Source organism: Octodon degus, unplaced genomic scaffold, assembly GCF_000260255.1.
Source record: "Octodon degus isolate 3935 unplaced genomic scaffold, OctDeg1.0 scaffold00208, whole genome shotgun sequence".
Taxonomy (NCBI): Eukaryota; Metazoa; Chordata; class Mammalia; order Rodentia; family Octodontidae; genus Octodon; species Octodon degus.
Genome location: NW_004524784.1, coordinates 1692362 through 1704812, shown reverse-complemented (window position 1 = coordinate 1704812; position 12451 = coordinate 1692362). Strand labels below are relative to the sequence as shown.

At 38.2% G+C, this 12451-nt stretch overlaps 1 protein-coding gene across 1 annotated transcript in view; it reads right to left on the bottom strand.

The window, feature by feature from the left end:
• Plxdc2 (plexin domain containing 2) overlaps positions 1 to 12451 on the bottom strand; it is a 436032-nt gene that overhangs the window by 65774 nt on the left and 357807 nt on the right. Inside the window, exons 8-9 of the mRNA XM_004644757.2 lie at positions 9905 to 10000; positions 9574 to 9655 (exon numbers count right to left, since the gene is read on the bottom strand). Of these exons, the coding sequence (XP_004644814.1) occupies positions 9574 to 9655; positions 9905 to 10000 (178 nt within the window). The remainder of the gene's footprint in view (positions 1 to 9573; positions 9656 to 9904; positions 10001 to 12451) is intronic.

The window sequence follows — 12451 nt, the reverse complement described above, 5'->3', positions numbered from 1 at the left end:
TTAGAGTCTCACTACTAGATTGGACTCATAATGATCTGTCTGTTTACAGCATCTCAAGAGCTGGGATTGCAGGCACGAGCCACCATGCCCGGTCTAAATAGCCATCTCTGCACCCCGGGGCAGGGCCGGCATGGCAGGTCTGGGGATTAAACCCCTGGCCCCTACACCTGCCTGCAGGAGCTTTAATCCCGTGCACTTTTTGGCCAGCCCTTGAAACTTTCATCTCCATAAGAAAAAAAAAGCTAAACTTTATGGAAAACACAAAATAAATGTTTCATATTTAATATAAAACATTCACATGTATTTGTCCTCCATCTGATAGTACTGATCAGACCAGGATAGTAGGACAAGATCCTTTTTTACATGAGTGGAACCCCGTGAAGGCTTCCACAGACTATAAGGCATAGATTGGTGCAAGCTAAGTAACCAGAGATACAATGACGTTGACAGCCTCCCCCAAGATTTCCGTAACACATTGCATTATGGTAAAAGGAGAGGTTGATCATCCATTTTCTGCAAGTAGGCTAGTCTGTGGTAGTAAAAACACAAATAAACGAAACAAAAAACCCAATAACTTATTTTAAAAAACAAAGCAGGTGCTATTTAGAAAACATGATTCAAAGTAAACCACTACTGTACTGCTGACTTTCACCACAATCCACAGTACACAAGCCTGGGGCCCAGATCTCCTTGGGCACAAGGCCTGTGCCAAGCATATGAGTCCAAATGATATAGATTTTACATAGCTAGAAACATATACAATTTGTATGCATGTTATATCCAAAATGCTAGTCAATTAAAACCTCTCTTCCTAGAGGAGATCACTGGTAATAAAAGTGAACTTTTCAGAAGTATAAACTTTTTGTCATTGATAAACAGTTTTACATTTTGTGTTTTAAACTTGCCATTCAGGTATACACTGAAAATAGTAGCACTTTTGGCTAGCCAAGTGATTCTGATAAGTAAATAGAAGTAATTTCTTGAAAGAAAACCAACATATGAGAACATAGATGAACAAATTTGTGAAACTCTTCCTTCAGAAATTAGAAGCCTTTATATGCAAAACTTTATTTTCTCCAAATTCACTAAAATAAATCTAAGCCTATAATAAATTTTGGATCATGGCTCCTAAATTTTGTGTACCTATTAGGTACAGATTTCACACTAACCATCAAAACCACTGAGTTTCTTAATGTGCACTGTTTAAATGTAAATATAGTGTACAAGTGCAAACTTAGAGCGTATATCAAAAGCATTGGTACAAGACACAAAAAGTACAAAAGAACAAGCACAATTATATTTACTCTAATGATGCACTTTTATTTATAAATTTTAATCTTAGCCCTGTTGTCTTTTCATAAGCCCTGTTCTTCCTGTCATGTGAAGGTAAACTGTGAGCCTTTGGTTGACTTTACAAAAAGTTATTGGTTTACTTTTAGAATCTTGAAGTCTTAAAAATACTATGTCCTTAAGATCAAGAGCCATACTGCATGGTGCAAATGGGCCCACTTGTAGAAAGGAGAAGAGGCATTCATATCTTCTTGCTACTCTTAATTAGAACCATAAGATCACTGATGAGGGAAAGGTTGGATCAGCTTCACAGTTTAAGTATGTTCTCTGTATCCCATTCTCTTTTCTTCAATTTAGGTATTTTAATTTCTGTGAGCTAAATGAGCCAATGACATAAGTTCATTCTACTTTGAAAAATTAGATGTACTTTTGTGAAAAGATTTTCTTTCATCTTTAATTACTTTGATTGATAACACATTTAATACTGTTAATAAACTATTAGTCAATACTTCTGATATTAAAGATTTCATTTTTTGAAATATATATGATGCTTCCTGCTCTTTTAGTTACTATGAATGAATATAATTTATTCGGTGAAAAAATAGTCATTTCCAGGTACTTTTGGGGAAAATGCAATAGAATTAGAAAGTTTAGAAATAGAGGAGTTGTTAAAAATATCAACTTTCTATTTCAGAAAAGAATTGTGCTCTGAGTTCCTCTATAACTTTCTGCTGTTGCTTATTTACTATGGACACTATTAATTCATGCACTTGAGCCGAGCTAGTGTCCTCTGCACTTGTTCTGGGTGGCCATTGGGTTTCCTTTGTATGTTTCTGCATTTGATTCTTTACTGCAGATGTTATTAATTCCAGGATTTCTTTTTTATTTCCAATCTGAGTTCCTCTATACCTTTCTGCAGCTGTTTCTTTATTTCAGAAGCCGTTGATTCATTGCTTTCAGCTGTGTGATTTCCAATCTGTTCTGTGTTAGTGTCCTCTGCACTTGTTATGGGTGGGGTTGGGTTCTGAGGTTGCATTTTGTTCCTTCTTGTCATTTTGTGTAGCACTGTCTTCTGATCTCTGTTGTTGATCTTTGTTGCAGTTATAACCTTAGCACGTACTGAAGTTCAGGTGCAGATCTACAAAGTTTGGATTTATCCAGCTGTGCCGGGCTTGGGTCTGGCTGCTGTGCTCAGCTCCTTCCTGCTGCTGCCCTTGGGGGTGAACCTGTTGTGCCCCTCTGGCAAGATGTTCTGCTCCTGGACTAGCTGGTTGGTTCTATCCTGTACAGTCTCTGCAGGGATTGCAGTTGCAGGGTTTCACCCCAGGCCTGTGTGCCAGGCCTGAGCTGAGCCTGGAGGGGTCAAATTGGTATAGGGGGGAGAGGCAGCTCTCCCACACACTCTCTGGGCCTGGGCTAGGACTGGATCTGGGGGTTCCCTGAACACAGCAGAAATTCCTACCCTGTGTGAGGGGTGTGGGGGGGTACTATGGATTGATGGGGGGTGTGCCAAGGGGGTGGAAGAGGGTTTCACCTATGCGGCACCTGGGCTGGAACCAATAGTAGGTCCTGCTGGCACAGGGTAGTGGGAAGCTCTCCCACACACTCACCAGGCCTGGGCTAGGACTGGGTCTGGGGGTTCCCGGAATGAGGCAGAAATTCCTAATTGGCGGGCGGGGTGGGGGAGGTGCTGCGGAGTGGTCAGGGGCGTCCCAAGGGGGTGGAAGAGGGTCTCACCCACGCTGTGCCTGGGCTTGGACCAGTAGTAGGTCCCACCAGTGCAGGGTAGCCGGAAGCTCTCCCACACACTCACCGGGCCTGGGTTAGGACTGGGTCTGCCCAACTTTCTATTATATTCCATTACTTATTAAATATTGTGTCATACTATTAGTATATAAAAACACTTTGTCTTTGCCCTTTTATGGGAATGTATGCATTGTACTTATAACTTCCATAGGTGGGATCATTGAATATGTTTCTCCTCAAACTTTTACCAGCACAAAATTTTTAACTTTAAGAAAATATATAGTTCAGGCAACACTTTTTAAGTAGACAGGTGAAAGGACAGACACCACAGGCTTAGGCAAGCTTATGGCAGACTTAATGGTGAATTGACATTTTGCTACCACTTATCTGTTTCTTCCTATAGCAATTCTGTTGACAGTGACAAGGCCAACAAATAGCAATTAGAGTCCTTAGGAAAGCAGAAATCTCTGGTCTCAATTATATGCATAATTCAGTCCAACCCCATGTTTTGGATATTTATTTTAGGCCAGGAACTGCATAAGATACTATGAGAGATGCAAAAATGAGTAAGATATCATTTCTATTTTTTAAGGGAACTTATATTCCCCCTTTTCCTTTGAAGGCTTCTACCTACCATCAGTTTCAACCGTCAACAAATTCAAGTTATGTAAGTGTCCATGAAGAAAAGCTACACATACCATTTCTCCCTTGACATATATTATTGCTCCTCTCTTACACATCTATTCAGAGGAATTCTTTGTCTACAAAAACATACATGTACATGAATATTCTTTAAAAATAATTTCATGTAAAGGAAAATTAGCATCGACCCTCAGAATGCTATTCCACAGAGCTGGTGTCTAGAAACTCAGGTTATTTTCAATTTACACTCTCCCTATAGCTGATTTCATTCAGTCCCATGAACTTAAACCCCATCTATATGATAATGACTCTCCAATCTGAACCTCCAACCATAATCTCTGCCTCAAATTTCTGATTTATACATCCCTACACTTCCCACATTTCCACTTGAAGTTTGACAAGCATCTTTGACTTAACTTGACCCAAACCAAACTCTTTTCTCCTTAATTCTAGTCTTTATTTCATGTGCCTTTCCATCTATAAAAAGCAAAAACAAAAGAGAGATAGCTCAGTAGAATAAGTGCTTGTTTGGCAAGTGCAGAGTCCTGAGATCAATTTCCGGTACCAGAGAGAGAGAGAGAGAGAGAGAGAGAGAGAGAGAGAGAGAGAAACAAAACAAGGGCTACCACTCACCAAGATGCTTTAAGAAACATCTAGGAAGTCATCTTACCTTACCCTCTTCCTTCACTTCTAGTCTATCTGTAAGTTACCTGTGTCCTTCCATCTCTCGTGACCCCCACGATGATCACCCATGTGCAAGCTACTAGCACCACTTCTTCAGAAGTAACACTATATTCCTTACCATCTTTTCACTTTTCATTTTGACCTACTTCTTCCAAACAGTCAAACAAATCTATTGTAAAAACATACTGCAACCAAATCACTCTTACTGTTTATATCCTAAAATTGTAAGTTGTATTGCTCTATAATTTAAAGCCTCCCAATAGCCTGAGAATCAATGTTTTCCAGACTAACAGAGCCATCTGCATTCCAAGCACTTATCCATCTTTCTGACCATATATGATGATGTCCTCTCTCCATACTGAGTTCACACCATGTCCAACTCACTGGGCTCCTTTCTTTCCTCATCAGACGAAGCTTGCACCGCCACAGGGCTGTTGCAGTTGCAGTTACCGTTCAAATGTTCTTTACTTTCTCTTTGGTGAACCTGGGTGCCTATTATTTCAGACCTATTTCCTGGTTTCTTCCTCCCAGATGTCTTTCTCAGTCACCTAGTCTATAGCAACCATCATCCCTTTCAGACTCAGCACACAGCTCATCATCATCTGATTTTTCAGCTTAATTCTTAATTTATTTATTTTCTGGCAAAGCTAAATTGCAAGCTCCATAAAAGCTATGCCTGGTCACATCAGTGCCTGCTACATCAGAGGTATTTGATACATTGTTAACAAATCTTTACCAACCAAAGAGGACTTTTCAATTTAAAAAAAAAATGCCTTTGGAAGATGATAGTTGTGATGGTGAAGGAGGAAGATTGCCTTGACTGAACTTGGGGGCCACACTTGTGAGTGTGTCTCAGTGGGGCTTGGAGGCATGACCTTGGGTTTCTATCTGGCCCCTCACCTCTATGCATATTTCCCAGGCTCTGTGTCCCAGTCATCCTGAACTAACAGCTCTCCTCTGCCACACCTGCTGCTGTGATATTTGAGGATTGAATTCCCTTAAAATATGAGGCAAATTAAGTCTCTACTTCACACTGTGAGTGTCAGGTAGTATGTGCAGAAACGGAAAAGCTAATGTATTGGCTGCTCAAACCAAAGACTTTTCAAAATGACAATTTCCTTAAAAATTGTACCATCGAGGGAAACTTAGTTTGTTTGCTTTTTTTTTTTAAACAGTGCCCTGTTTATTTTCCTTAACATAGCTCTTGTAATTACTAATTTTACTATGTATTTCTTTGCTTAAAATCTATCAGCCCATATAAACTATGTAAGTCCCTTTAGATGAGTGATATTGACTATTTACCTCTGAATGTACAGCTTTGAATAGTACCTTGAACAGACATTCACAATTAGTTGTTGAAAGAATGAAGACAAGATATAATCAAAGATGATTCAAGCCTTCTCAATTTATAATAAGAAAATAAATACATATTCTTACCTAAAACAACTGGGCAAAATGTTTTATATAAGTATGTTTGATCAACTGACTAGGAATTTCTTTATATGTTCCCGTAACTCCAATCCTCTCAGATTGTGGGCAAGTCCTCGCAAACATTTTGCCTCTTTTTCTTTGTTTGTTTCGTGTTTTGGGGGTGGAGGCTAAGGCAAACTCTCTCTATGTAGCTCAGGCTGGCCTCAGACTCACCATAATCCTCTTGCCTCAGCCTCTCTAATGCTGAGATTACAGGCATGCACCACCACCTCTGGCATTTTGCTTTAGATTTTGATCCCTAAAATATGAGAATTAAAGGAAATAAACAAACCAATTAAAATTATCTTATCTTTTCAGAGCAAGCTCAACTTGAGGATTCAGTAATTACCAGCAGCTGATTATCATTCAGGGATAAATGAGCACATAGGAAAAGTAAGAATGGTGGGAGAAAAAAATGAGAGGGCAATTTTGCGCTGCTTAGAATAAGACTTCCCTTGTTTTGTCTATTTTTTTTTCATAAAAGCTCTTAAGTCTAGGGAAATAAAACAAAGTTTAGATGCCCATAAGTCTAAGGAGAAATTAATAAAATGCAGTGGGGAAATTAAGTTGAACAAAAGTGCAATGAGCCATACTTAAAACCAATTAATTAAACAGATTTTGATATGTATATAACTGGGTTGCTGAAGAATTAAAAATAAATCCAAGATTTTAAATCACTGTTTGATATTCAACAAAAAACCAAATAACAGTTTGCAGAAAACTCGTACTTTATAAAGCAGTTTGAACAATGAATTCCTCTCATTTTTCCTATGGATCATCACCTTTCTTTTCCTTATTAATTGTTAAGAATTTGTGCTCTCAATGCTATGCAGAAGTCTTTGGGACACTGTGGCTCATTTCTACATTCTTTTATACTAATTTCCAAACTATGTCACTTGCCTGCAGCATCAATTATAAAAAGCTGGGAGTCACCCTGCTCTAAGTTCAGTCCTACGCTTAGTACTTTAGAGGCCTGAAATCCTGTACAAATAGTTTAGCTCTAAACAACCTTAGATTTCTCACTGCAAAATTGCTGTTAAGTGTAGCATTCTACAATTCCTTGACATAGTGTTTGCCTGAGAAATCTCTTAAGTGTATGGGTGAGGTAAAATATCCAACTTGTGAATATGTTTTGACTTCCGAAATTGTTCATTTGAAAGTTCTAGCATGTATTTCTATCAAAAATATACATTAGCAAAAATGGTTATCAGTAGAAAGGTTTCTACATGAGTCTACAAGAACTTAGTTTACCATAATATTGTTTTGAACAAGAATTATCATAATGGGTGTTGTGGTTACTTTTCTCATTGCTAAGACAAGTTACATGACACCCATAGTTAAAGGACAACAGGTTTCTTTTAGCTTCCAGTTTGTAGAGGTTTCAGCCCATTGTGAGCTACTCAAAGGCACAGCAGCATGGCAGGGTGACAGGGCACAAGAGAGACCATCCATGGCAGGTCAGGAAGAAAGCAGCAATGAAGCGAGCTTCCCTTTCCCTTTTGTCCCACCCAGGTTACAAGCCTTTTGGGTGGTACCACCAACACCAGAGTGGGTCTTTCCACTCGAACTATGCTAAAGCAGTTTAGATACCACAGACCCTCAATCCCAGTGTCACACATCAGAAATCCAGCCACCTTGGAACAGTCCTATGATCTCATGAGGTTCAAAGGGGATTGCTAGGTATAAGCCGTAATGATACTCTGGTTAGGATGTTCTACTGGTAGCATTCTATTTATTTGTTTTTCTTTCTTTCTATTTCTGGAATTTCCTGCCTTTTGTTGAGAAAGTCATGTATCCTGGGAGCCCTTCAATATCAGACAAATGTAACCACAATTCCTTCTGTTTGGAATCTAATTGTGATTTCATCCTTCCCCCTTTTTTGATCAGTACTAGGTAAATTTTAGCTTATGGAAAGATAAAGATAAATCTTTCAATGGCTTTGTTTTTAACCAGTCTAGGGTCTCTGAGGGGAAAAAATAAGTATTTCAAAACCCTACTAGAGAAGATTTTCCTCCAATGCTGAGCACTACACTTGACCTTCCAGAAGTTAGAACAAGTATTCCAAGGGCTTTCCATCTAATTGTTTTGGACAATTTTCATTTCAGAGCTCTACATTCCTTAAATTTATATAACAACATTCCATCTCTCTAGATTTCTGTGGGTTACATCTAATCTGTTTTTGGATAATTACTGATATTAACATAATCTTCCTGAAATATTAGCCAATAAAAAATCTAAACAACCATTAACTTCTGATTTAGTAACATTCCTCTCACTCTGGATATAGAAATAAGGTAAGATCTACTTAGAAAAATGTTGCCTGTCTGCTTGCTTTTTCACTATTTGCAAATAATTTCTCAAAGGAAACTACTGGAACATGTTAAATTGAAAGCAAAACTGAGGTTACCATAAAAAATTCTGTTCTAGCTACAATATTGTAGTGGCTGCCCTAAAGTTAGCAACCTAAAAATGTTTCCCAGGGCTGTGGATGTAGCTCAGTTGGAAGAGAGATTACTCAGCATGCATGAGTCTCAGGGTACAAACTTTAAAACCATAGGAAATTTTTTTCCTGAAGCTTGTTATCAAATAATTGGCATTTTCCTTTTTAGCCTTCAGTAACTTTTGATGTATTCCTGAATGTTACTTTAGTATGCAGCAGATGCTGCAGCCAGTAGAGAATAACACCGTGACTGCTTATTGTCCAGGAAGCGCATGCATGACTAAGTGCTCAGAATTCAGTTTTCTACCTAGTGAAGGAAGCTGATTGTTCACAGACTTGGCAGGTGAGAAGGGGACTTATTCCCAGACCACCTGCACTTTGACAGGATACAAGGACAATGTCCACAGTTTTTACTGTTATAATCTGGACAACTGGGGCATAATTGATGCACAAAACAGTTGAACAAATAACAAAATGCATCTAAAAGTCTTCATCTTGTATTTCCAACAAGACTATAACAGTCTTAGGATCTACTTAGGTGTTTTCTGAATCCACTAAGGTTGTGCTTCCCTTTTGAGGAACCAGGCAGCTAGGGGGATAGATGGTTCCTCCTTTGTGTTAGCTCAGTTTGCATTAATTTCTGTGAATGTTTGGTGGAACTGTATTCGTTCTTTAGTGTGAGAACCAGCAATCTACTCTACATCTTTCTCTAGGGACCAAACAACTGCCTGAACTACTTATGAAAATCAGTTAACCTTGCTGACACAGAAAATTATGGAGCTAAGTGTCAAAGTCTAGTAGAGTGTGAGACTAACATCACAGATTATATTTATGTAAAGGTTGGGATTCTTGTCAACCATTGATAACTACTATGATCTTGGTGACTAACATTAGACATTATGCAGGGATTTACTAAGCATGTAGATGACATTATCATAATGCAACCTTATGACTGAAAAAGGTATCACATTCTAAATTTTCTCTACAATATGGGGATCAAAATCATCAATTTAGATTTAGCAACTATAGAATGGAAAGCCCTATTGAGAATTGCAAATGTGTAAGAAATGGGGATCTTATGTACTCTGTGAACTTTTAGTCATTTTGAGCATTCAGATAATAATCTTATTGAATATGAGGGTTCTTGGTCATTTTTAGCATTCAGACAATTTCTGAGCATCTTTTATCACTTGGGCCATGATATAGTGTCAATTTACAGAAAACCTACATGCTTAACATACATTTAAAATTAGAGGTAATGTATTTTTGCAAATTATAAACTTGTCTTATTATTATCTTACCTTTGAAGTTTACTACACCAGCTGCAGTTGAAGCCAATCTGAGAGGCCACACACGGGCCACAACTGTTGAACTGGAGACAAGCTAGGAAACAGGATAGAACGTACTCATCAACACTCATTAACAGCAAGGGAGAGAGAGAAAAGACCACTCAGCCGAAATAAAAACCAACACCCATCTCTGTACACACAGTGGATCAAAATACTTATGCATGTCAGCACAATTATAATTAAATGATTAACACAATAGTTATCAACATGATTATGGAACAGTTCAGATCATCAAACTTTCAAATCACATTTTCTACTTAACTATGTGCATATATTAACTTACTAGGTAACGGGGTCATCTCCACAGCTGAAATGTTGGTAATTTTTGACATCTGTAGCTCCACTCTATGGTATTCATAAATAGTTCTTCTTCGAACATCTATAATAGTAAACCAGAAAGGCATTAACTTCCGATAATTTCTCATAAACAAAACAGAAGCATTTTGAAATCATTTTCTTAGCTAGAGTTTTAAGGACTACATTGTAATTAAAAATGTTCAGTCTAACTGGGTGTGGTGGCTGACACCTGTAATCCCAGCACTCAGGAGGCTGAAGCAGGAGGATCACTGGGAGTTGAAGACCAGCTTCAGTTACACAGTGAGTTCAAGGCCAGCCTAAAGTGCATAGAGAAACCCAGTCTCGAAAATAAAGTTTTTCTTTTAAAATTATTTAATTATTTATTTATTTATTTATTTGGTACAGGGTCTCACTACACAGATTGGAGTCATAGTAATCCTCCTGTCTCAGTGTCCCTAGTGCTGGGATTACAGGCCTGCACCACCATGCCCCGTCTCAGTGGCAGGCACGGTGCACCTGGTGTTCGGAGCTGACATAGCATGTGACATTGGAGACCAAACCTAGATCCTTGAGCTTGCCAGGAAGGCACTTACACCTCTGACTATCTCCCCAGCCCTCCAAAAGCACCACCACGCCCAGTCTCAGTCGCTGCCTCAGTGCACCCCAGGGGCGAGGCCAGCACCGCAGGCTGCGGATGGAAGCCCCGGCCCTTGTGTTTGCCTAAGCAGGTGCTTTAATCCACGGAGCTATCTGGTCAGACTAGGGATACAACTTTAAATCACTTTCAGATCAGTATTGCTATGTATTTATATAGTATATCTAAAGAATGTTAATAATTATTTATATTACATAAAATAATTTCTAATAATTCATCAGCAAATCCTTCAAAGTCCCTGAGAAGAAACTTAGATGGAGACTTGTCAAGTACTTTAATATCTACAACTCAGATAAACAAAAGCAAATGTACTTTAAACTAAAGCAAAACAGAGATATTTAAAATCCCCATTTTCAGCCCTACTAGTGAGCACATATGCGTATGTTGAGTGTAATGGAAAAGCAGTGTTCTCAGCATTTTATTTCATTTTTGGAATTCTTGCAATGACAGTGATGCATTCCCCAAATAATATTCCTATCAGGAGTTGTTTGAGAGACTATCTGTTATTTAAAAAACCCCACAGTGTCCAATATTATTTTAGAGGAAATTTAACTTGTATTGGGCAAAGGACATTTTATTTAACTAAGACAAGTTCCTCATATAGTTTTCCCAAATATTTTGCAAAATGACTCAGTTTTTAGAAGTAATACTTAACATGGCTTTGCCATATAGATCATGAGGGCTGGAGCTAGGGCATGTTCCTGCTAGAGTTTGCAGAGTCCATGTGGTGTTTAATATATTGGTATTATTTTTCTTTCATGTCTTATTTTGAAAAATCTCAACTAATGACTGTTTTAGGAAGCCACAGGGAGCTAATTATTGACCATGCATATGGAATGAAAGGATAGAGGGACGGGTTTTCTATGGCAGCTCTATTACCTGCACAAAACCTCCCACTATTGGGAGGAGATGATTTAATAAATTCAAATTAATGAGAGTGCTTTTTGTCTGATAGCCTGCCAATCAATGGCAGCTTCCAAATGGTCATTTCTGTAGCGGTTCAGAGATTTTCTTGTCAAAAACAAGGCATTAGCAAGTGTTTCACTCATTGGTCCAGCCAGTGCTAAAAGCTTTCATTTGATTCCAGAAATGTATTCAGTTTAAGTGTCTTCTTCAAAGAATTAAGCCAAAATAATTTTAATCCCAATGCTGAATCTTGATGCTGACAATCAAATTTAACTACTCTATTCTGGTTCCACAAAACCAAAATTAATTTTAAATACTTATTCTTGTAGTACTTTGATAAATAAATAAGCAGGTTAATGCACAGAGAAAATATAGTTCAATGATCACAGTCTCAAGGGGATGTGAGCCAATGTGAAGATTGCATAAACTGAATTGCACGTTTAGAGATGACTGACAGTTCCCCGCAGAAGAGACACAGTGATCTTATGAAGACACCATTAATCTTCTCCGGTTCCTATCTACCCTCACTGCAATGAGCACAGAGTGATGCCACATGGCTAGATCTAGTTTATTTGCCTGTCTTGAAAGTTAACATTTACATGAAGAAATATGATTTCCTGAACTGGCCTGTTCTCATCTTTATTTCAGTATTTTATCCAAATTGTGAAATAAATGATTTGCTGGTATTTTCTTATTTGTATTTCCAGTGCTCAATGACTAGCCCCAAACATGTATATCTTTTTTTCCCTAGTTCAAATTGAACCCAATACATGATACTATGCACTGAGAACTCCTTAATGTAATTTGTATGATTTGCTCAACTTTAACATTCATTGGCATCATGAACACAGAGGAAAAACAGACTCTTGAAATAAAAAGACATTTTTTATTGGAAATATAGCACAGCCACATAAGCACTTGCCAGACAAATGCAGGGTCCTGAGTTTGACCCCAGATATTGAGAAAAAAAAA